This window comes from Ranitomeya variabilis, chromosome 2, assembly GCF_051348905.1.
Source record: "Ranitomeya variabilis isolate aRanVar5 chromosome 2, aRanVar5.hap1, whole genome shotgun sequence".
NCBI lineage: Eukaryota > Metazoa > Chordata > Amphibia > Anura > Dendrobatidae > Ranitomeya > Ranitomeya variabilis.
Genome location: NC_135233.1, coordinates 114817358 through 114841836, shown reverse-complemented (window position 1 = coordinate 114841836; position 24479 = coordinate 114817358). Strand labels below are relative to the sequence as shown.

General features: G+C 49.1%; 1 protein-coding gene across 1 annotated transcript in view; it reads right to left on the bottom strand.

Moving 5' to 3' along the window:
* Nucleotides 1-24255, bottom strand: part of CST7 (cystatin F) — a 41924-nt gene extending 17669 nt beyond the window's left edge. Inside the window, exons 1-3 of the mRNA XM_077292305.1 lie at nucleotides 23778-24255; nucleotides 2957-3117; nucleotides 1032-1145 (exon numbers count right to left, since the gene is read on the bottom strand). Of these exons, the coding sequence (XP_077148420.1) occupies nucleotides 1032-1145; nucleotides 2957-3117; nucleotides 23778-23844 (342 nt within the window). The 5' untranslated portion in view covers nucleotides 23845-24255. The remainder of the gene's footprint in view (nucleotides 1-1031; nucleotides 1146-2956; nucleotides 3118-23777) is intronic.
* Nucleotides 24256-24479: the final 224 nt, after the last annotated feature.

The following is a 24479-nucleotide window of genomic DNA, read 5'->3' as shown; positions in this document are numbered from 1 at the left end:
AGCCCTCACATGGCCATATTGACAGAAAAATAAAAAAAGTTATGGCTCTAGGAAGAAGAGTAGTAAAAATCAGAAACGCAAAAATGGAAAAGGGCTGCGGCGCGAAGAGGTTAAGCACCTGACTCTTTTTAAAGCAACAGTCTGCTTCTACAGTATAATTCATTTAGCATAACACAGTGATATCAGTTGCCTTGTCCTCGTTAACACTTTCTTCTAAGCCTATGAGAATGTCACTGACATTTTGTAAACAGGCCATATGGTGACAGAGCTGAAATTCAGTGGAACTGGGGTTTTTGTGATTAATTTACATGGCAAATAATGACACTTTAATCTTTTGCACTTCACCTGATCACTTTTCATAACAATCTAGAATTAATGCAAATTGCTACTATAAAACTGAAGCAACAAAACTTAAGAATTGAAAAAGCTAGTCAGCTCACCACACTGGGAGAGGATTGACCCACACCGACAAGGTCAGTGCAACAACTTCATGCATGCAAAGGAGGAGGAACCCAGAAGTGAGGCATCATTTCAGGTAAAGGTATGAAAACTGACTTATTTCACCATCGAAAACATCCATGAGTGGTAACTGACCGGTCATCAAGATAAAGCTGAACAGACCTTTGCATTTTGCATTTGTAAGCCTTATTCATGGTCTCTTTTTAGTCTCATTTTTTGGGTATGGCTGTATACTGATGGCTAATCTCAGAGGCATGCCAGAATAAAACGTTCCCTATTACATTATGAACACTTTAATTGAAAATTTGCAACTTTGGTACATTATCCATGTGAACATATCCTTAGATTGTGAATCTAATGTAATCTAATCTAATCTGTGAAGTAACTAATCGAGAAAAACCAGAGCTGTCCAGTCAAAATCTGAACTGACACCAAGTTGATAGCAGAATAGTGGAAAGCACCTTGGCATTCGTGAGAAAGTGCGGAAGATAAGAATCAGCCTATTTTTAATGATAATATGACAGAAATGGTAAAAGATTACTATATAAAGTCATAATATACAATTTTCTTACTCTTTTCATAGGCCCTTTTTGAAAGTCACATTCATCCAAAATGTATTCCGTGTTCTTTTTACAGACTGTTCTTGCCAACTTTGCACTTAGCATATACTTGATTCCTTTCACAACCTGTAAAAAATAAATATATAACTCACAAAAAATTGCCCAAAATATAATACCCACTTGACTGGGGAAACAAGTACCACTAGATATCTAATACATAGATCACATTTAGGCGCCTCCTGAAGAAACGGTCAGTGAAACGCGCGTCGGGGCAGAGGGACGCCGAGGATAACCGCAGCGCCCCAGAGTCCTGGTCGTTGCAGTACTGTGGCTCCGCCGCTAAGGGGGGCTATGGTACGTCTGATGGCACTGAAGGAGTTCATCTGACCAGGTATCACATACACCAATACATTTCACAGTCTGGCCTCCAGGGGGAGCTAAGGGTACTATTCATTAGGCCACTCCTCACAGTCTGGTAAAACTGGGGGTTAGGCAGGAAGTTAGGAAGAAAGCTGACTGGGTTGGAACCAGGCAACACCTTGTGGCAGAGGGTGTTGTAGGGGAAGATTCGGTAGGGTCCCTGTCAGGGGTGGGATCCTGACAGAGGCCTGGCAATCAGAGAGAAAGCTATAGGACCGCGCCTGCACTTCATAGCGGCGGTGCCCTAAGAAAGGACAAGAAGCGAGATTTATTGTGCTGAGTGAGAAACGAGATCAACGCAACAGGGAGAAATACCAGTAGGAGTCGTGCCGTTAGACCGAGGCAACATCCTACTGAGGCGTAAATAACCGGTGGCCGGAACGCCGAGGAAGTACAGAGCTCTAAGCATTACTTCAAACCAATGGCAGGGCAGAGAGCTATAGGCTGGCTGCCTCACCTACATCACCTACGCAGACATAGGGGGCAACCTTTGGAGAGGGGCGACTCTAGGGTCCCGGAAGAGCTCCGAGCCTTCCCGTCATACGGGTGCGTCCTACCATAAGATCTGGGGGACGAGAATAAGAAGAACATCAGAATCGAGTTGTTGTGAGGGAACACGAGGAACAGACACAACAGTTGTGGGGACTATCCCGTAAGCACAGCAGGGGAGGACCACAACACACAAGCGCTAGAAGGAAGGCACAAATTTCCACCTGCAACGGGAACTCTGGAGGTGCCATCGGACCGGCCGGACTTGCGCAGCCCGGTTAACCGTATTCCAGACTGAGGACCCAGAAGCCTTCAGTAAAGAGGTAAAGAGACTGCAACCTGGTGTCCTCGTTATTTACTGCACCGCACCACTACCACCATCCACACCTATTATTTGGGACGCCCCTCAGCAGGGCCACGGACCGGGCCTAGCCACTGTGACAACCCCAGAGCAGAGACTCAGAGGCCCGGTACCGGGTGCCCCTCGGCCCTGCGGCAGTGGGGGCGCTGCATAACCACGCTACATCACTCTGGTAATGTGTCATTGTTCATTTGGTTTATTTTGAGCTTTATTTGTATAACAATTATTCATCAAGATTTGTCCATACATTTCACCACATGCCGCAACTGCCTTAATACAAGATAGTCTAGGTTCCAGACATCAGTTAATTACATGGTCAGTATAGGCTATGGCACTTTTTCTACCGGACCCAGCAGGAGGTCATTAGGTGTGGTAATTAGCTCTTTTTGCATTTTTGTACAAAGTTATACCACAGTGTTACAGGAAACTGGTGGTTTTCCTATGGTTGGTTTGTCCCTCTTTTTATGGATTTTGCACTTTTTTGTTGTATGTCTATTTCAATTTTAATTAATGTTTAATAAATGACATTTTATTCAGAAAGCACCACCTGTTTTGGAATTTACTAAATAGTTTAATTACCAAAAAATGTGATCTAAAAAATAAATATATGTATGTATACAATTTACATGTTGCATAATCTACACAAGTGATATTACACGGTTCACACCTGAATCATGGCTTTTTGGATTTCTAATTCTTTGGAAAGATAGATATCATTGGACATGTTATTGAAGGCATAGACTGTTATCCGCATTGCTTTCTTTACTTCAGGGTCATTAGTGCTGGCATTTTTGGGAAATCCAGGGTTTACAGTGGACGGGCGGAAGTCTAGAATATAAAAGAAAAAAAAGATTTTTTTTTTGTATGAAACACAGAAAACACTTCTAGCCATTAGCATTACAATACAGCAAAATAATTGAATGCTAAGCCATTCACTCCCTTTAGATCAATTAAGATTATAATTGCTTCAGGCAGCATTTCCAGTATTGTGTATGTGTCAATAGGTCTCAGACAATTTTGCACATGTGAGCACTGCTTACTGTTTAAGCCATTTTCGAGAAGCTTTGGCTTTTATTATAGTGCTTTGGAACAAAGCACTATACTGTTATTTGGATTTGTTATGTTACTGCCTAAAAGGTAATCTGTCAGCAGATTTTTGCTATGTAATTTGAGAGCACTATAATGTAGGAACAGAGACTACGATTACAGCAGTGTGTAACTTACTGGGCAGTGTTTTGATGTTTCAATACAACCAGTGTTTTATCAGCAGGAGACTATTATAGGACTTGGTGTCTCGTGTCTCCTTGTCAAGCATTACTCAACTTTACGGACTGGCAATAAAACATATCAAACCGAAGAGAAAATGGATTTTACAGGAAAAAAAGTTAGGAAACAGTATTTCCTGTATAATGACTTGTATATATGGCAAAATTAAAGAGAAAAACCACCGTCTCCTCCACCCATTAGTGCAAAAACACTATATGTGAGCATAGCCTCTCATGGATTTCAATGGTGAAAAAACGCTGAAGGAATGGACGTGCTCCTTCTTTAAAAAAAAAATGCAGCAGTTCTCCATTTCTGTCAGGAAAAAAAAGTAACTGTGTACATGAGATTTTTGAAATTGGTTCCCCATTTAAGGATTAGGACTCCTAGACTGGTAAAGCCTATGCACTTTGTGCAAGGGTTTCCAAAAATTAGAAGGAGGCACTCAAGCACATCCTGGAAATACAGAATAGAGCCTCAGAAAACATTTACAATTTAGAAGGAGTGGTACTTCTGTGGCCAATATCAAGGAGTCCCGGATTTGAGGCAACTACTTAGGCTACAGTCACGCTAGTAGTATTTGGTCAGTATTTTCCATCAGTATTTGTAAGCCAAAACCAGGAGTGGAACAATTAGAGGAAAAGTATAATAGAAACATATGCACCACTTCTGCATTTATCACTCCTGGTTTTGGCTTACAAATACTGATGTAAAATACTGACCAAATACTGCTAGTGTGACGGCAGCCTTAGGGTACAAATGGCACAACAAGGACCTTCAGGTATCCGACTCTTGGCTTCAGTTTCTCCTGTGCTGGCTCAGGGCATCAGGCAATCATGAGGCTTCAAATAGATTGAAGCAGGGGTTTCAAAATATTTATTTATCTCCTTGGAGACCTTTGCCAATGAAAATTCATGAAACCTGTGGGGGAAACTTCTCCAGCCCATCTTGGGGAAAGAACACCTCAAGTCCTTTGTCCATTTATTCTCACAAAAGGGCATTTGGGCCTTTCTCCCATTGTATGAATGCATCTTTATTTTTATTTTACATGGAGTTGAGGAAAATCTGAAGCTTGCAAGCCACAGTCACTTCTGCCTCCATGCTTAAGTTGATTCAGTGGGTTTTTAGTAGCGCTGGTAGCATAACAACTAATAGGCGCATCCACTTATCAATTGAAAATGCTGACTGTTCTCAAAATGAACAAGGCCTGGATTGTCCAAGACTTCTCAACCCCACCGGATGACAGCAGCAGAACATAAAAGGCAATTCAAATGTGCCTTTTATTCCTGGTGTATTCCCATGAACCCCTTCCCACCCCAAAAAGGGTGTACGGTTCATTGTTTATTATTTTTCTTGTCCTCTGACTCCTCCTACACCAGATCAATAGGGTTATCATGCGACCATGTCTGAGAATAAACCGGATTCAACCAGGATGATGGTTCCAGGCTCAGAAACACTAAGGAGTGAGCTGCATCAAGTGAAGCATCAGTGACTAGCATTGACATCATCGAGGTTTCCGCCGGTCACTGTGGCTATGTTCCCAGCTGGGCCCCTGAAGTGAGGTGACCTCGGTGAGATCACCGCTAGCACAGTGAGAAAAAGTCTTATAGACGCTTCTCCATTAGTAAGCCATGGGCTTTATATCACCGGACAATACAAAGGTGACCTCAACCCCACAAATATGAAACCCACTTGCAACCACCACAGGACAAGTGTGAAGAGCCAGCCAAAGCGCCAGAATACTCATACTGGTGTGCCAGACCTGGAATGTCACTCTCTGCAGGAGAAACCTTGCCCCTTCGAACATAAAACCCCAAAAATGGGCTGGACAAAATTGGCACTTTTCAAGCATTTGATGCTAGTTCAAACTCACCTGTGGCAAGTAACAGGTGTGGGCAATATGAAAATAACTCCTGAAACCAGATTAAAAGGGGAGAAGTTAATGGAATCTTTGTACTGTGTGTGTGTGTACGCCACACTAACATGGAGAACAGAAAGAGGACAAGAGAACTCTGAGGACTTGAGAATCAAAATTGTTGAGCAATAGCAACAATCTCGAGGTTACAAGTCCATCTCCAGAGATCTTGATGTTCCTTTGTCTACGGTGCGCAACATAAAGAAAATGTAAAACCTATGGCACAGTAGCTAATCTTCCCGTACGTGGACGGCAATGAAAAATTGATGAAAAGTTGCAGGATATCCTGGATGGTGTATAAGCAACCCAAATCAAGTTTCAAAGAAATTCAAGCTGTCCTGCAGGCTTAGAGTTCATCAGTGTCAGCGCGAACTATCCGTCGACATGTGAATGAAATGAATCGCTATGACAGGAGACCCAGGAGGATCGCACTGCTGACACAGACATAAAAAAGCTAGACTGCAGTTTGCCAAAGTATATGAGAGTAAGCCAAAATCCTTTTGGAATAGCGTCTTGTGGACAGATGAGACCAAGATAGAGCTGTTTGGTAATAACACATCATTCTACTGTATACCAAAAATGGAAAGAGGCCTACAAAGAAAAGAACACCGTACTTACAGTCACATATGGTGGAGGATCAAAGATGTTTTGGGGTTGTTTTGCTGCCTCTGGCACTGGGTGCCTTGATTGTATGGAAAGCATCACGAAATCTGAAGATAATCAAAAGGATTTGGGTCACAGTAGTTGTAATAGAGTGCAGGGTATAGTATGTCGCCACGGAACAGACAGACCAACTGTTGAGGGGGATTTATTAACAGGAGTAAGATTCTCCTCCGAGGGAGAAAACAGTAGAAAATAAACTGATGATATAACCGTGCAAATACATGGGAAGCAGTATAAGTTCCCAGACAGTCAAACAGTTTAACAGTAGTAAACTGAATTTCTTGAGAAAACACTTATCAGTCTGATGAGGACTTGCTTGTAGGGTTGTCTTCTCCAACGTAGGCGCCGAGAAACAGCGGCACTTGTCGTCCCTCTGTTATCCGTGGGCTGTGTAGTCTCTAGGAACCCGCAACCTGAGGTTTAAGGGGTTACTGTGGTGGGCAAAGGGGATGCTAGGTCCTCTGTGCTCTGAGTCTTTTGCTTCAAGTCTTCTACCCATTGAGGGGCAGTTACCTCCCCGCTCCATACCTTCCCCACTGGCGCTATCACACCTTGCTCTTGCTCGCGCGTGCGTGCGTGCGTGCCTCACTCCCGACCTCAGAGAAGGTCATATCTGACTTTACTGGCATGCGCTCTCGCAGGGCCTGTTTCATCAACACATCTCGCAAGCCTGTCACCAGTTGGTCTTGCAGCACAATGTCAATTGACTCTACATCTACGCCATCCTTCCGTATGATGGCAGTATGAAGCTTCTGCAGGACATTCATATACTGCGTCTGCCCTTTCCACGCTACCGTGTGACATCCAGCCGACTACGCCAAGTGTAGTAGAATGCAGGGTATAGTATGTCACCACGGAACAGACAGACCAACTGTTGAGGGGGATTTATTAACAGGAGTAAGATGTTCCTTGCAGGGAGAAAAAAGTAGGAAATAAACTGATGATTTAACCGTGCAAATATATGGGAAGCAGTATAAGCTTCCAGACAGTCAAACAGTTTAACAGTAGTAAGTGTTTTCTCAAGAAATTCCGTTTATCAGTCTGTTGAGGACTTGCTTGTGGGGTTGTCTTCGCCAACATAGGCACCGAGAAACAGCGGCACTTGTCGTCCCTCTGTTATCCATGGGCTGTGTAGTCCAAAGGAACCCGCAACCTGGGGTTTAAAGGGGTTACTGTGGTGGGCAGAGGGGATGCTAGGCAAACGGGGTCCTCTGTGCTCTGAGTCTTTTGCTTCAACAATACAGCCTATCCTGGGAGAACGATGCTCAGTCTACTATTGAGTCTCTCAACAGGAATCAGGAGCTCTGCACTAATACCATGGGTACCAGGGGCCACGATCTCTGCACAGGCCACTGTCTCTGCTCTGTCTCCTGGGAACTAGAGACTCCGGGGTTAAATCTTTTGCAGCCTTTTCTCAGAGTGAAACTGGAAGTAGGACAGTCACACTGCTGCACGAGTCTCTGTATGTTAAGCTGGCAGTCTCTCTGCAGTAGCGATGCTACACACACACACACAGAGCAGCTTACTTGTCACACTCAGGGAGTCTTGGCTTGTCACTGTGGTCACTGGGGCTGCGCGCTCATGTCACTGTCTCGTAATGTCAGGGGAAAAGTCTTCTCTGATTATGGAGGCTTCCACGTTCACACACCCACCATAGTGATCGCCGTATGTGAGGATCTCAGCCTCTGTGCCCTCACGGGGAGCACTCTCTCGTGGGGAGTGTGGCACTGCAGCCGGCTTTCTCTCTGGTGCGCTGTCCGCTCTGTCTCGCACACCCTGCTCTCCCGCTCTTTTCTGACCACGCACCTCTCTCTTCCTCTCTCCCCAGCAGTCAAATGGCCCCTCTGTCCAGGGCAGAAAGTCCTCCCCCCAACAACCCAGCTGTCCGACTAAGTGGTTCCAGGTAAGGAGCAGGGAAAACAACCTCCTTTGGGCTAGTCTTCCTCTTCACCCCCTTACATAGTGACCTAGTGTTAGAAAGCCAAGTTTGCATCCAAGGTCATGGGCCTTCCAGCAGGACAATGACCCCAAAAATACTTCAAGAAGCACCCAGAAATAGATTGAAACAAAGTGCTGGAGAGTTTTAGGCTATGTGCACACGTCAGGATTTTGTCAGGATTTTGTCAGGATTTTTATGAGGATTTGTAGCCAAAACCAGGAGTGGAACAATTAGAGGAAAAGTATAATAGAAACATATGCACCACTTCTGCATTTATCACCCACTCCTGGTTTTGGCTCCAAAACCTGATGAAAAATCCTGACGTGTGCACATACCCTTTAAATGGCCAGCAATGAGTCCTGATCTAAATCCCATTGAACAGCTGTTTAGAAATCTTAAAATTGCTGTTGGGAGAAGGCATCATTCAAATATGAGAGACCTGGAACAGTTTGCAAAAGAAGAGTGGTTCAAAATTATTGTAAAGGAAGTGATTGATTGCCGTTATTTATTTCAAAGGGTGTGCAAGCAAATATTAAGCTAAGTGTTTTTGCATTCTGTGCAGATAAAGGCGTGGCCTCCCTTTTCTTTGAGTTGGACGTTACATTCATGTAGTTTTCCATGTTCCGTCCTTCTCAGCCCTTATCCACATGTATTCCACTTGACAAATATTAAAAAACCTTACCATTAGAGGTTCGGACCATCCCAAAGAGGGTCACCGGGACGTGGTGGGATGGTTTTTACATTTTTTTTAAATCAAAATTATGTTTACGAAGCGCACTATATTATTTTCATGCACTATTGCTGTTTATTTACTGCAGGGTATTCGCTTTTAATGTTTTTATCTTGTAACAGTTTGCAGCAAATTCTGATTATATTTATGGTTTGTCCCAACCAGAGATTGGCAGGAAATAGAACAGAAAAGAACATTAAATCTGAGGTTTTTATCTATTTTAGGACGTGTAGAATATGATTTTTTTTTACAAAGATATGAAAAGTGAGAAACAGTGGCGTTTTATCTGTAGGTCACCACCCTATATCTAACAGAAAAGCTGACTGCAAACATTTCTGGTACCTCTCTAAGTTACGAGTACTTCTTAACGCACAGATGAAAACAGCAGAGCATCAATATGCAAAGTATTTGTAAAACGCGTGTGTGCTTAGTAAGTGCATTAGGTCTCATTCAAACATCAGTGATTTTTCTTCCACGTAAAAACACCAACTGTTTTTCACTATTATCATCTTAACAAGGTCTTGACTAGGGTTTCTACCCCCTATCGTTGACCTTTTCTATTGAAGGTCCCCGCTAAGGCCAGATGTGGACAGTAAGAAACCCCTCTAGTGTCAATGATCATCTGATGCCTCAATATCTACCCAGCTCTATGCTATCAAGTGTAGATTGAGCATCGCAGAATGCCAAAGGGGTTCCAGAAACCAGCAGGAATATTTAGTACATTATCTCCCCCCACCCAGTGACCCTTAGGCCAGTTTAACATGTCCTCCTGATATGTCCGGAGCATGATGCAGCTATTGGATCACCTCTATATACACCGATAGCTGCTACTGAGCAGGCGCGGCGGGCGCCATTGTAAAATTGATTTGCTTTATATTCTATCAGGATAACCTCAAGCACAGTTATTAATAACACAATACACATGTGATTATACTGCACTGCAGGTGCCACGGCTGGCGCCTGCCTGCGGTGGGATTTTTTTTTTTCAGTATGTGCATATATTCATTATGTAAACTAGGGGACAGGTCAGTGAGGGATCAGTGACCTGTCAGAAGCCAAACACATGAATCTCTAATTATAGCACCACATGCAGACCCCCACAGGCCACCCCGGAGCACGAGCATATCATTAACGCAAAACTGAAAATAAAAGATTAAACAACCACAAGATGGATTTCATCAACCAAGGTAAAATTGTAATCAGTATAACGGCACCGACCTGACACTGTCTGTAGGTTACTGTGCACAATCCTGCTGACAGGTTCCCTTTAAATGGATGCTAATACAATACAACCATGCAGATTGTTAGCTGTAAAAAGTTCAAAAAAGAATTAAGAAAACCAAGTGATAACTATCACCTCTGATATACCAAGTGTACTGACTGGATATTTAACCAAGTCACAACTTACTAGAATCTACCAGTTTTATGATTTAAATCACAAAATAATTATCTATAATATAACGCTGGGAGCGTCACTCTGTCCGAAGCCTCTATAGACTGCGCAAGCGCAAGCGCCGGCGCAGTCTGGACCGCACAGAGCGACGCTCCCAGGAGATCGCGGTATGCGTAAGCGCTGAACGCACACCGCGATCTCCACCGGAAAAGCAGGGACGAGCCAGGAGGCGGAGGGTGAGTATACTTACCTGACCCGTTCCACCGACGCGCTTCCGGGCCGTGACTGTCCCCCTGCTCCCGGAATCGGCGCCTGCGCAGTCCGCGCTTTCCGGCGCCATTTTCTTGAAGACACATTGCAGTGTCTTCAAGAAAATGGCGCCGGAAAGCGCGGACTGCGCAGGCGCCGACTCCGGGAGCAGGACCAAGAAAATGGCCGCACCCAGCACAGCCGCCCACAGCAACGCACAGCCGCCGCACCCAGCACAGCCGACCATAGCCACGCACAGCCGCCGCACCCAGCACAGCCGCCCACAGCCACGCACAGCCGCCGCACCCAGCACAGCCGACCACAGCCGCCGCACCCAGCACAGCCGCCCACAGCCACGCACAGCCGCCCACAGCGACGCACAGCCGCCCACAGCCACGCACAGCCGCACCCAGCACAGCCGCCCACAGCCACGCACAGCCGCCCACAGCCGCACCCAGCACAGCCGACCACAGCCACGCACAGCCGCCGCACCCAGCACAGCCGCCCACAGCCACGTACAGCCACCCATAGCCACGCACAGCCGCCGCACCCAGCACAGCCGCCGCACCCAGCACAGCCGCCCACAGCCACGCACAGCCGCCGCACCCAGCAGCCGCCCACAGCCACCCACAGCCACGCACAGCCGCCCACAGCACAGCCGACCACAGCCACGCACAGCCGCCGCACCCAGCACAGCCGCCCACAGCCACGCACAGCCACCCATAGCCACGCACAGCCGCCGCACCCAGCACAGCCGACCACAGCCACGCACCCAGCACAGCCGCCCACAGCCACCCATAGCCACGCACAGCCGCCGCACCCAGCACAGCCGACCACAGCCACGCACAGCCGCCGCACCCAGCACAGCCGCCCACAGCCACGCACAGCCGCCGCACCCAGCACAGCCGACCACAGCCGCCGCACCCAGCACAGCCGCCCACAGCCACGCACAGCCGCCCACAGCCGCACCCAGCACAGCCGACCACAGCCACGCACAGCCGCCGCACCCAGCACAGCCGCCCACAGCCACGCACAGCCGCCGCACCCAGCACAGCCGACCACAGCCGCCGCACCCAGCACAGCCGCCCACAGCCACGCACAGCCGCCCACAGCCACGCACAGCCGCCCACAGCCACGCACAGCCGCACCCAGCACAGCCGCCCACAGCCACGCACAGCCGCCCACAGCCACGCACAGCCGCACCCAGCACAGCCGACCACAGCCACGCACAGCCGCCGCACCCAGCACAGCCGCCCACAGCCACGTACAGCCACCCATAGCCACGCACAGCCGCCGCACCCAGCACAGCCGCCGCACCCAGCACAGCCGCCCACAGCCACGCACAGCCGCCGCACCCAGCAGCCGCCCACAGCCGCCCACAGCACAGCCGACCACAGCCACGCACAGCCGCCGCACCCAGCACAGCCGCCCACAGCCACGCACAGCCACCCATAGCCACGCACAGCCGCCGCACCCAGCACAGCCGACCACAGCCACGCACCCAGCACAGCCACGCACAGCCACCCATAGCCACGCACAGCCGCCGCACCCAGCACAGCCGACCACAGCCACGCACAGCCGCCGCACCCAGCACAGCCGCCCACAGCCACGCACAGCCGCCGCACCCAGCACAGCCGACCACAGCCGCCGCACCCAGCACAGCCGCCCACAGCCACGCACAGCCGCCCACAGCCGCACCCAGCACAGCCGACCACAGCCACGCACAGCCGCCGCACCCAGCACAGCCGCCCACAGCCACGTACAGCCACCCATAGCCACGCACAGCCGCCGCACCCAGCACAGCCGACCACAGCCGCCGCACCCAGCACAGCCGCCCACAGCCACGCACAGCCGCCGCACCCAGCACAGCCACGCACAGCCGCCCACAGCCACGCACAGCCACCCACAGCCACGCACAGCCGCACCCAGCACAGCCGACCACAGCCACGCACAGCCGCCGCACCCAGCACAGCCGCCCACAGCCACGCACAGCCACCCATAGCCACGCACAGCCGCCGCACCCAGCACAGCCGACCACAGCCACGCACCCAGCACAGCCGCCCACAGCCACGCACAGCCACCCATAGCCACGCACAGCCGCCGCACCCAGCACAGCCACGCACAGCCGCCGCACCCAGCACAGCCGCCCACAGCCACGCACAGCCGCCGCACCCAGCACAGCCGACCACAGCCGCCGCACCCAGCACAGCCGCCCACAGCCACGCACAGCCGCCCACAGCCACGCACAGCCACACACAGCCGCCGCACCCAGCACAGCCGCCCACAGCCACGTACAGCCACCCATAGCCACGCACAGCCGCCGCACCCAGCACAGCCGACCACAGCCGCCGCACCCAGCACAGCCGCCGCACCCAGCACAGCCGCCCACAGCCACGCACAGCCGCACCCAGCACAGCCGACCACAGCCACGCACAGCCGCCGCACCCAGCACAGCCGCCCACAGCCACGCACAGCCACCCATAGCCACACACAGCCGCCGCACCCAGCACAGCCGACCACAGCCACGCACAGCCGCCGCACCCAGCACAGCCGCCGCACCCAGCACAGCCGACCACAGCCGCCGCACCCAGCACAGCCGCCCACAGCCGCCCACAGCCACGCACAGCCGCACCCAGCACAGCCGACCACAGCCACGCACAGCCGCCGCACCCAGCCACGTACAGCCACCCATAGCCACGCACAGCCGCCGCACCCAGCACAGCCGACCACAGCCGCCGCACCCAGCACAGCCGCCCACAGCCACGCACAGCCGCCGCACCCAGCACAGCCGCCGCACCCAGCACAGCCACGCACAGCCACGCACAGCTGCACCCAGCACAGCCGACCACAGCCACGCACAGCCGCCACACCCAGCACAGCCGCCCACAGCCACGTACAGCCACCCATAGCCACGCACAGCCGCCGCACCCAGCACAGCCGACCACAGCCGCCGCACCCAGCACAGCCGCCCACAGCCACGCACAGCCGCCGCACCAAGCACAGCCACCCACAGCCGCCGCACCCAGCACATCCGCCGCAGCCATGCACAGCCGCCACAGCCACGCACAGCCGCCTACAGCCACGCACAGCCGCCTACAGCCACGCACAGCCGCCCACAGCCACGCACAGCCGCCCACAGCCACGGACAGCCGCCGCACCCAGCACAGCCGCCGCACCCAGCACAGCCGCCGCACCCAGCACAGCCGCCCACAGCCGCCGCACCCAGCACAGCCGCCCACAGCCGCCGCACCCAGCACAGCCGCCCACAGCCACGCACAACCGCTGCACCCAGCACAGCCACCCACAGCCGCCGCACCCAGCACAGCCGCCGCACCCAGCACATCCGCCGCACCCAGCACATCCGCCGCACCCAGCACATCCGCCGCACCCAGCACAGCCGCCGCACCCAGCACAGCCGCCACAGCCATGCACAGCCTCCGCACCGTCGCCTACAGCCACGGACAGCCGCCGCACCCAGCACAGCCACCGCACCCAGCACAGCCGCCGCACCCAGCACAGCCGCCCACAGCCACGCACAGCCGCCGCACCCAGCACAGCCTCCCACAGCCACGCACAGCCGCCTACAGCCACGCACAGCCGCTGCACCCAGCACAGCCGCTGCACCCAGCACAGCCACCGCACCCAGCACAGCCGTCCACAGCTGCCGCACCCAGCACAGCCGCCCGCACTCAGCACAGCCGCCCGCACTCAGCACAGCCGCCCGCACTGATGGGGGCGCAGGATGGAGCAGCACGTGATAGGATGGGGGCGCAGGATGGGAGCACATGACAGGATGGGGATGAGGATGGAGCAGCACATGACACGGTGGAGCAGCACATGACAGGATGGGGGCGCAGGATGGAGCAGCACATGACACGGTGGAGCAGCACATGACAGGATGGGGATGCAGGATGGAGCAGCACATGACACGGTGGAGCAGCACATGACAGGATGGGGGCGCAGGATGGAGCAGCACATGACACGGTGGAGCAGCACATGACAGGATGGGGGCGCAGGATGGAGCAGCATATGACAGGATAGGAGCAGCACATACCAGGATGGAGACCATATTCCAATATAAATGCTCGCCACCCGGGCGTAGAACGGGTTCAATAGCTAGTTAGGTATAATTTCTCCATCAGTCCATTTCCTGACTTCAACAGGAAAATACACTGATTTTTAAATATATATTTTTACCAGATCTGGTATAACCATGTCTGTCGTGCAACTCCATTTTTTTAGGAGGATAGACTGGCGATATTGATGGATTAGTCTCATACAGGTGAAGCCAACGTACACCTCCATTAGGAGGGCGGACTGTGCAGTCCCATTTGGCACAATCAAGTTCATCTTACCACTCCATGCCAGGAGGGTAGATTTGGGGCAATTGGTGATTTATCTGTTTTCTGTTTTTATTCCTGTAATGCCCGACAGAGTGTCTCTGAAATACACTGCCATACCAGTGTATGTCTGGAGATGCTGTACCAGCTTGGGTCCCGGGGATACAGTTAGCCAATCCAGGCTGTGTTCCCCTCACTGGAACTGATGCTTGCTGCTCAGTCGCTCCTAAGCCTGCTAAGACTGTTCACCCAAGGTAAGCGTTCCCCCATCATCATTGTCCCCATTGGGCCTCACAATCTAAATTCCCTATCAGTATGCCTTTGGAACGTGGAAGGAAACCGGAGAACCCGGAGGAAACCCACGCAAACACAGGGAGAACATACAAACTCCTTGCAGATGTTGTCCTGGGTGGGCTTTGAATCCAGGACCCCAGCTCTGCAAGGCTGGAGTGCTAACCACTGAGCCACCGTGCTGCCCATGTCCTAACATATACTTATGCCACCTACAATATAGTTGCCCATGCACATGACCGTAAAATCAGAAGAATGCTATATGTCTTGGTGGATAGTATTCGTCCCCAAGTCGGTCCGAGGGGAAAAAAAAAAAAATTGCACCATCCAATCGTACTCGACCATTCAGGTCTATGGATCCGTGGAAAAGAAATAAGTGATTGGACCACAATTTTTTTTTCCTTCACATCCAAGAGAACTGGATCACTCTCTGATTACACTAGCTTAAGGGCTCACTCACACTGGCATATAGTAGAGAGGAGTGCAATGCAAGAAAATGTCACATTGCACTCTGACCAGTGTTATTCAATGAGGCACAGCAGGTCTGTGAATATTTTATCATGCCAATTCGGAGAGAAAAAAAAAATAGCAGCATATCTCGTACAAAGAATACCCATTCAAATCAATGAGGGCGTGCAAAACATCGGACTGTACTCGAATGTAAGCTGAGTGCAGTTCGATATACGCCAAGACTGGCAATGGAGAAGTTGGAGAGATTAATCTCTCCTTCTCCTCTGATTCCAACATGAGAGAAGATCGGAGCACAGACCACTGACTCTAGTTTGAACCGAGTGTCATTATCATCTGGCATCCGATGCTATTCACTAATGTGACCCCTGATGAATACTGCCTGCATTTTCCATTTTCCCAGTCATGTCGTTTTTATGCACTTTGTGGCTCTGTTTTCAACTTCTCCATATTTAATTTTATCAATCCTATTTTTTTTGTCAAATAGCTCCTATTTGTGTGTCATCTAACTCAATTTTCTACAAGTTTATATTAGGGTATGTTTCCACGTTCCGGAAACGCTGAGTGTTTGACACTGCGTAGAGCCACAGCGTCCAAAACGCAGCGTCCAGATGTTACAGCATAGTGGAGGGGATTTCATGAAATCCCGTCTCCACTATGCGGTAAAACACGCACGCGGCAGACCCGCGGAAACGGACATGTGGCGCGTCTTTTCAGAACGCAGCATGTCTGTTTACAATGCGTCGACGCTCCATCGCCGTGCCGTGAATTTACCATAGATTATCATTAGATGCGATAAAATTGCATCTAATGATTAGTCACATGCGTAGAAACTGCGTAAATGCAGCTTACTATGCATGTCTGCCGGCTCACCTGTCCCGCTGCCGGAAGTCCCACTTATGTTATCACGAGAACTGCCGTGCACGTGACCGGGACTTATCTCCAGTCACTAGTCTGGTTCTCGCAAACAGCTGATCAGCTGTTTGCGAGAACACTGTAGTGTAGGTGATCGCTGGAGAGTTATCTCCGGCGATCATCTACCGGCTCTGCTACATCTAGAAGTCAGGCATCCAGATGTAGCAGAGTCGGACTTGTCTACACTGTGTGCACATACAACACACAACATACACCATGCAACATGCAACAACATGCGACATGCAACAACATGCGACATGCAACAACACGCGACATGAAACATGCAACATCATGTGACATGCAACATACACCATACAACATACAACACATACATACAGTACATACATATAGACATACAGTACATTAAACATAGATTACATATTTACCATCACTTGTCACTTTAATCACCAAAGCCAGTGTCATCTGTAAAAAATATTAAAATAATAAACAAACACTATACTCCCTGATCCGCAGAAATCCAATTAAAATGAGTGTCCCACGACGATCTCCCATGGAGAGCATCAGCATCAGCTGATGCAGCCACTCTCCAGGGGCTCCAGGAATACAATGAAGGAAGGTATCCTTCCGCATTGTATTCCTCCGCCACTGTAAAAAAATAGTCCCTAGTCTCACTTGTGGCACTGCTGTGTGAGAAAGTTCCCATGCAGCAATGCCATAAAGTGAGACCCTGAACTGAGGTAACCTCAGTGATACACTGCAGGAGCCATTGTCACCAGATGTCACTGTTCTATAGGGGAGATCGTCGTGGGACACTCGTTATTAATTGGACTACGGCGGACAGGGAGTATATGGTTTATTATTTTTAATTTTTTGCAGGTGATCGAATATGGTAAGTATGTTTAAATTAAGAATAATAAAATACTTTTTTCTGGCTGTGTCTTTATTTTGTTTTTTAACTCTTTCACTACTCTAGGATTAATAATGGAGAGGCGTCTTATTGACGCCTCTCCATTATTAACCCGGCTTAATGTCACCTTACAATAGCAAGGTGACATTAACGCCTTATTACCCCATATCCCACCGCTACACGGGAGTGGAAAGAGAGGGGCTAAGTGCCGGAATTGGCACATCTTACAGAGGCGCCATTTCTGGGGTGGCTGGGGGCTGGTATTTGTAGCCGGGGGGGCACTATCCATGGCCCCTCTCTAGGCTATGAATATCAGCCTGCAGCTGTCTGCATAGCCTTTCTGGCTATAAAATATAGGGGGACCCCACTTTTTTTTTTTTTGGGGTGGGGGACCCCCTATATAGGGGGTATCTTTACAGCCAGTAAAGGCTACGCAGACAGCTGCGGGCTGATATTCATAGCCTGGGAGGGGCCATGGGTATTACCCCCTTCTCAGACTACAAATATTGGCCCCTGGCCGTCAGCTTTCCCCCTGTGGCGCAGAAAATTGCGCGGGAGCCCACGTCGTTTTTTTTTAATTTAAATTAAACGTTCATTCATAAACATTGGCCTTGCTATTACATATCTACTAGATAGTGGCCCAATTTTAACGCATCGGGTATTCTAGAATATGTATATGTATGTATGCATGCATGTCGTGCTGTGAGTGGGGGTTAAAATTCCATGCCAACATCGCTGATTGGTCGCGGCCGGCCGCAGAGTATATAGCACAGCCATGCAGTATATAACACAGCCCACGTAGTATATAGCACAGCCACGTAGTATATAGCACAGCGATGTAGTATATAACACAGCCCACGTAGTATATAGCACAGCGATGTAGTATATAACACAGCCCACGTAGTATATTGCACAGCCCACACAGTAGATAGCACAGCCACATAGTATATAGCAGCCACGTAGTAAATAACACAGCCCACAAAAAGAATGAAAATAAAAAATAGTTATATACTCGCCTTCCGTCGTCCACCGAAGCGGTCCTGCTCCTGGCGGTCTTTGCCAGGGACCGCTAAGTCATCTGTGTAATTTCGCAATGCATCTCTGGGAACGGAAGCTGCCGAGAGCATCGGGAGGAGCGGGAAAGCTGCGGAGGCGACAGAAGGTCAGAATAGCATGATTTTTTATTTTTTTTATTACTTTTACCATTATATCTTTTTACTATTGATGCTGCATAACCAGCATCAATAGTAAAAAAGTTGGTCTGGGATGGGGAGTAAGGAGGGGCCAATTCGCAGCCGGACTGCCGGCCGCGACCAATCAGCGACTCGGGATTTCCGTTACAGACAGAAAAGACAGACAGTCCAACAGACAGAAGTACCCCTTAGATGATTATATAGATAGATGGATAATCTATCTATTTATAGGTATATTTATAGATAGATATATCTATAGATACATAGATATACTAAACATCGGGCTTGGTATTATCTATCGTATCTATCTATTATCTATCTATCATCTATCTATCATCTATCTATCGATATATATCTAGCTATCTATAAATATAACAATAGCAAAAAGTGAGAGCAGCACAGAAAAGAAAAACAAAAATCAGGGTGCAAGGCCCCTCAGGCATGTACCAAACCTTGTCATAGAAGTCCAAAAATCAGAGGCAGCACACCATTCTGGATAAAGTTATGAAGGTATTCAAATTTAATAGCCCATAATGGCAACGTTTCGGCCCGTGGAGAGCCTTTCTCAAGCCATTTTGGGATTTCTATCTATCTATAAATATATCTATGGATATATTTATAGATAGATAATAGATACGATTAGAGTTGAGTGACTTTTACTTTTTTCGGATCGAGTCGGGTTTCGCGAAACCCGACTTTGTCAAAAGTCGGGTTGGGTGAAATCGGCCGATTATTGCGAAAAGTCGGGGGCCGACTGAAACACGAAACCCAATGCAAGTCAATGGGGAATCAAATTCGGCAGAGAGTGGAGGACAGGAAAACACCTACAGTGCCCATTCTAATGCCAAAAACATCAATTCTTATTACTTAAGCTTGTCAATCTTAATTTACTTTATAATAATAGTTAGGCATTGAAAACTGGGGGTCATTTGGCTAAAGTTGTGGGGGGGGTAGGGCTGGCTCTAGATTTTCGTGGGCCCAGGAAACGCGGAATACGTCACGGTGGTGGAGCAGGGAGAGGTAAGTATTTAAACTCTGCAAGTGCTGTGATCCTGAGCAAGCAGGGGGGCCCACTCGTTGGCATTGGCACTGGCACGGGGCCCCTCATAGTACGGCGGTGTGTTTGACAGCAGGTGGCGCCTCCCACTGGCAGAGACACTTGTGTACTATGAGGGGCCCTGTGCCAGTGACGTCACCAACGAGTATGCCCCCCCCCCGATGAAGGAACCTGCACTTTCATCTGCACCTTCCTCTTTGTCCCCATGTAAGGTGGTATAGTATGCGGGAAGATGAACCTGACTTTCAGCAGGGTCAGATTCTGGCTGTGTAGAGTGCAAGGGGAATGTAGTGGTCTGGGTCAATGTACCAGCAGACTCATGTCGCACTGGCTGGGCAATGGGCAGGATGAGGAGGAAACACAGATATAGGCCCAAATAATAAAGTAGGCTAAATGCAGTTAAAAATTGTTAACAGGACTAAACAGGCGGCATTGCTTTGTTCAGTGGAGGACAACTGTAAGGAGTGGCAGACACAGTTAGTAGGCCCTAATAATAAAATAGGCTAAATGTCTGCCAAAAAATTGTTCATAAATAAACAGGTGGCATAGGTACAGGGGTGGGCTCCTCTGCTGAGTAGCAGACAGTGGTAGTAGGCGCAAAGTATTAACTGGTCTAAATGGAGGCCAGGGCCCCTGTATATTTTAACTATCATTTCAACAAATTTGTATTGGCAGTGCCATTGAAGGATTTAACAGCACAGACTACACAATGGTGGAGCAGTGAGAGGTACGTATTGCAAGTGGTAGAGCACTGTTCGAGCTGGGGGGGGGGGGGGGAACACTCTTGTGGGCGGCGGTACTGGCACAGGGCCCCTCATATTACGACGGTGTGTCTGACGTTGGTTGTGCACCACCACCGTCAGAGACACTTCATTGTACTATGAGGGATCCTGTGCCAGTGCCGTCGCCCAAGAGTGGGCACACCCACCTGTCCAGGCAAATGGCACTTGCACGGGTGCTTGCACCAGGTGGTGACCACGGCCCTGTGGGGGGAGTCAGCCCATTTAGGGAGGTATAAAAATAGCCTATGGTGGACATTCAGCAGCTGCAAATGGAGGACTTGGAGAAGTCAGTAAGAGGAGGCCAAAAGCAAGTCCTTTTTCAGGCAAGCTACGTGTCAGCAGGGGAAGGTGGGGCAAAATAATTTGAAATCCATGATAGGTTCATTTTAACCCCTTTCTGCCAGCTGACGGAATAGTACGTCAGCTGGCAGATCCCCCGCTTTGAGGTGGGCTCCGGCGGTGAGCCCACCTCAAAGCCGCGACATGTCAGCTGTTTTGTACAGCTGACATGTGCGCGCAATGAGCGCGAGCGGAATCTCGATCTGCCCGCGCCCATTAACTAGTTAAATGCCGCCGTCAAACGCTGACAGCGGAATTTAACTAGCGCTCCCGGCCGCGCGGGAGCACATGGCTCTGCTCCGCACACATCATACACACGTGGCTCTGCTCTGTACACGTCGTACACACGTGGCTCCGCTCCATACACGTTTCACACGCTGCCCTGCTCCGTATGCCTCGTACACACGTGGCTTCGCTCCGTACACGTCTTACACACACGACTCTGCTCCATACACCTTTCACCCGCTGCTCCGATCCATACACCTCGTACACATACTGCTATGCTACATCCACACTGTAAACACCTCCTGACCTCACACATACGCTTACCTTCCTCCAGCGCCATGACAACCAGCAGAGTCCTGTACACGGAGGTCCTCCTGATCATGTGACCCCCTGACTCCTCCCATCCTGTGACTTCATCACAGGTCCTGTGTGCACAGAGCAGCCAATATGCTGCTCTGCGGGTGCAGGGGCTCAGGGAGCTGACCAGGTGATATACACACCTCCCAACCAGTGCGGGACAACTAATGTCCCGCCCGGGATCGCGAGGCTGACTGTCAAAATTGGGACAGTCCCGCTGGATCCGGGATGGTTGGGAGGTATGACTGTAGTACAATTTCAATCTCCCTACAATGATCTCAGGACAAGTATGGCAGCAATACAAAGGACTGCGGCACACAAAAGTGTGGACAAATAAACAAGATAACTGTGCAGAAAGGAGCAACAGGATTTTTGCTTTTAAAAAAGCAGTTGGTTTGCACAGCGGCGTACAAACAGCAATGCAGCTATCAGGGAGTCTTATAAGGCAGCCCAATAAGCTACAGAGCTGATGCACAAAGATATAGCCTCCACTGTCCCTGCAAAACTAAGGTGGTGTTGGACAGTGGAAATCGCTACAGCACAAGCAGTTTGGGGGTTAATCTTGCCTCCCTAACTATATCCCTTCTTCTGATGAAGCTGCAGCAACCTCTCCTTATGCTAAGATCGGCAGAAGTAAGATGGCGGTCGGCGTGCACGCCCCTTTATATCCCCTGTGACGCCGCAGAAAGCAAGCCAATCACTGTCATGCCCTTCTCTAAGATGGTGGGGACCGAGACGTATGTCATCACGCTGCCCACACTCTGCGTCCTCCTTCATTGGCTGAAAAATAGCGCTGAAAGCGTCATATGAAACGCGACTTTTGCGTGCAGATCGGCGACCTCATGGCCGATCCCACACTAGGATCGGGTCGGGTTTCATGAAACCCAACTTTGCCAAAAGTCAGCGATTTTTGAATTTGTCCGATCCGTTTCGCTCAACCCTAGATACGATAGATAGATCTATCTATTATCTATCTATCCCATATCTATCATCTATCTATTATCGATCTATCATCTATCAGTCTGTGTGTGTAAACATTATTCTTCAATGGAGTATGTAGATGAAGAGGTCGGACAAGAAATGACATCACCCTTTTTTTTTGGTATATCTTTATTGAGCTTACAAATGCACACACAAATCCGCATGAAAAAAAAAAGTGTGAAAAGCGCAGGTGACCTGCCAGTGACCTCAGGTGCAGATTTTACCTGCGTCAAATCCTGATCAAATCCTGAACGTGGACACATACCCTAAGGCTATGTGCACACGTCAGGATTTTGTCAGGATTTTTCATCAGGTTTTGTAGCCAAAACCAGGAGTGGGTGATAAATGCAGAAGTGGTGCATATGTTTCTATTATACTTTTCCTCTAATTGTTCCTCTCCTGGTTTTGGCTACAAATCCTGAGGAAAAATCCTGACAAAATCCTGACGTGTGCACATAGCCTAAGGGTTCACTCACTCAACCAAATAGCACAGCCGAGTGCTATGCGATGTTTTATTAGATAGCACTCCGCCCATTCTCTTACTACAGGGCAGTGCAGATATGCGATTTTTTTTCTTATGCTGATTCGGCATGAGAAAACAATCGCAGCATACTGCAGTCGCTTCTGACCATTGAATCACGCGCACCCATACAAGTCTATGGATTGCGTGTGAAACATTGGACTGCACTCTCATGACATCCAAGTGCAGTCCAACATATTGCAAACACAGAATGGAGAAATTAAGTTTCCCCGTCTTCTCCGCACAGTGTGCTGCTATTCTCTCATGTGAGAAAATCGTGTCACAGTAAGATGACTCTCAGCTTACTGTCTGACAGAGTTTGAACCGAGTGTCATTAGCAAATCGGCCCGGTAATCTCGTGTGAGAGAATATACAATCGTGTGATCCCAGCCTTATAGAAACACATCACCATTTCTGCATTTTTCACCCACTCCTGGTTTTGGCTTACAAATACTGTGGTAAAAAACCTCAACATGTGCACAAGGCCTTAGGTTAAGTTCCTCAGGCAAAAAACAAACATAGCTTTTTGGCATTTGTGTGGTGGAAAGTCATCAAAACCGCATGTAGCCTGCACATGCCTATTAATTAAGTTTTGTAAAATATCATGAAGTATTAAATGCAAAGCAGCTTTATGTAAAAACAGAACATACCAGAAAGAAATAACTGAGGCGTCAAAAATGCAATGTAAAAAACCCCCCAAAACTGCAAGTAGCTTAATTTACCTAATAGGCACAGAAAATCTGCAACGTAAAAAAACCTCATCAAATACTGAATGTGGGAACGGAGCCTTATGGTGTAGGTGTTGGATATTCTACAATGATAAAATACTCCGCTCTAAAATCACCAAAATGTAATAAAAAACTACAGTGAGTCACAGAAAGTGAAGGAACAGAAAACAATAAAAACCTTCACAAACTACATGAAGCTTTAATTTAACCGACCAGTAATCCGCCTTGAGGTCCTATATAAGATATAACGGAGGTATACGCTGTATACTCACCACTGAGCGCCCCGGATGAAGCACTGGCTGCTAGAAATAGGAGTACAAAGCTCCAGGGAGCTGCCATGTTGTCCTGTAGTTCACAGAGCAGCAGATGATGAGAAAAGTCTGTTCTCTGTCCGCAGCTATCACAGGAAGAGGAGTTTGTGTGTGGAAACTTACTGGTTACTAATGGTTCGCACTGCAGTCTTCCTGTTACCCCCTCAGCCCACTGCAGCTCCACAGACACCGATAAGCCCTCATTTACACAATTAGGCAATTAGGCCAGGCTTATTAAAAGGAACTATCACATATTGGTCTATACTTGAAATAAAGTATAAATTGATTTTGTATCTTATTTTTGCATTTTACACATCCCTAACTATGTGATTTGGAAATAACTATTCAGTAATGACTTCACTGCCTCCTATAGAAAGAACAAGCATGTGCTAACCACTTCCTGGCTAGATGAGGTTGATGGCTATCAGACCCCTGCTGCACTGACTTATGGGGAATTGCCACTTTTTTATGGTGCGTACAAATTGTACATTTATCATGTAATGAAGAGCTGTCTGGTAGCAGAGTCTCTTTATTTGCTTTTTTTTTTTTTCATCTTCAATCTATTTTCTTTTTTTTTTTTTTATTTCTATTTGCCAGAAACAGTTATTCTGTTAATCCCACTTGTGACCACTAGAGGCTGCTATTTGCTGAGACTTCATTGTT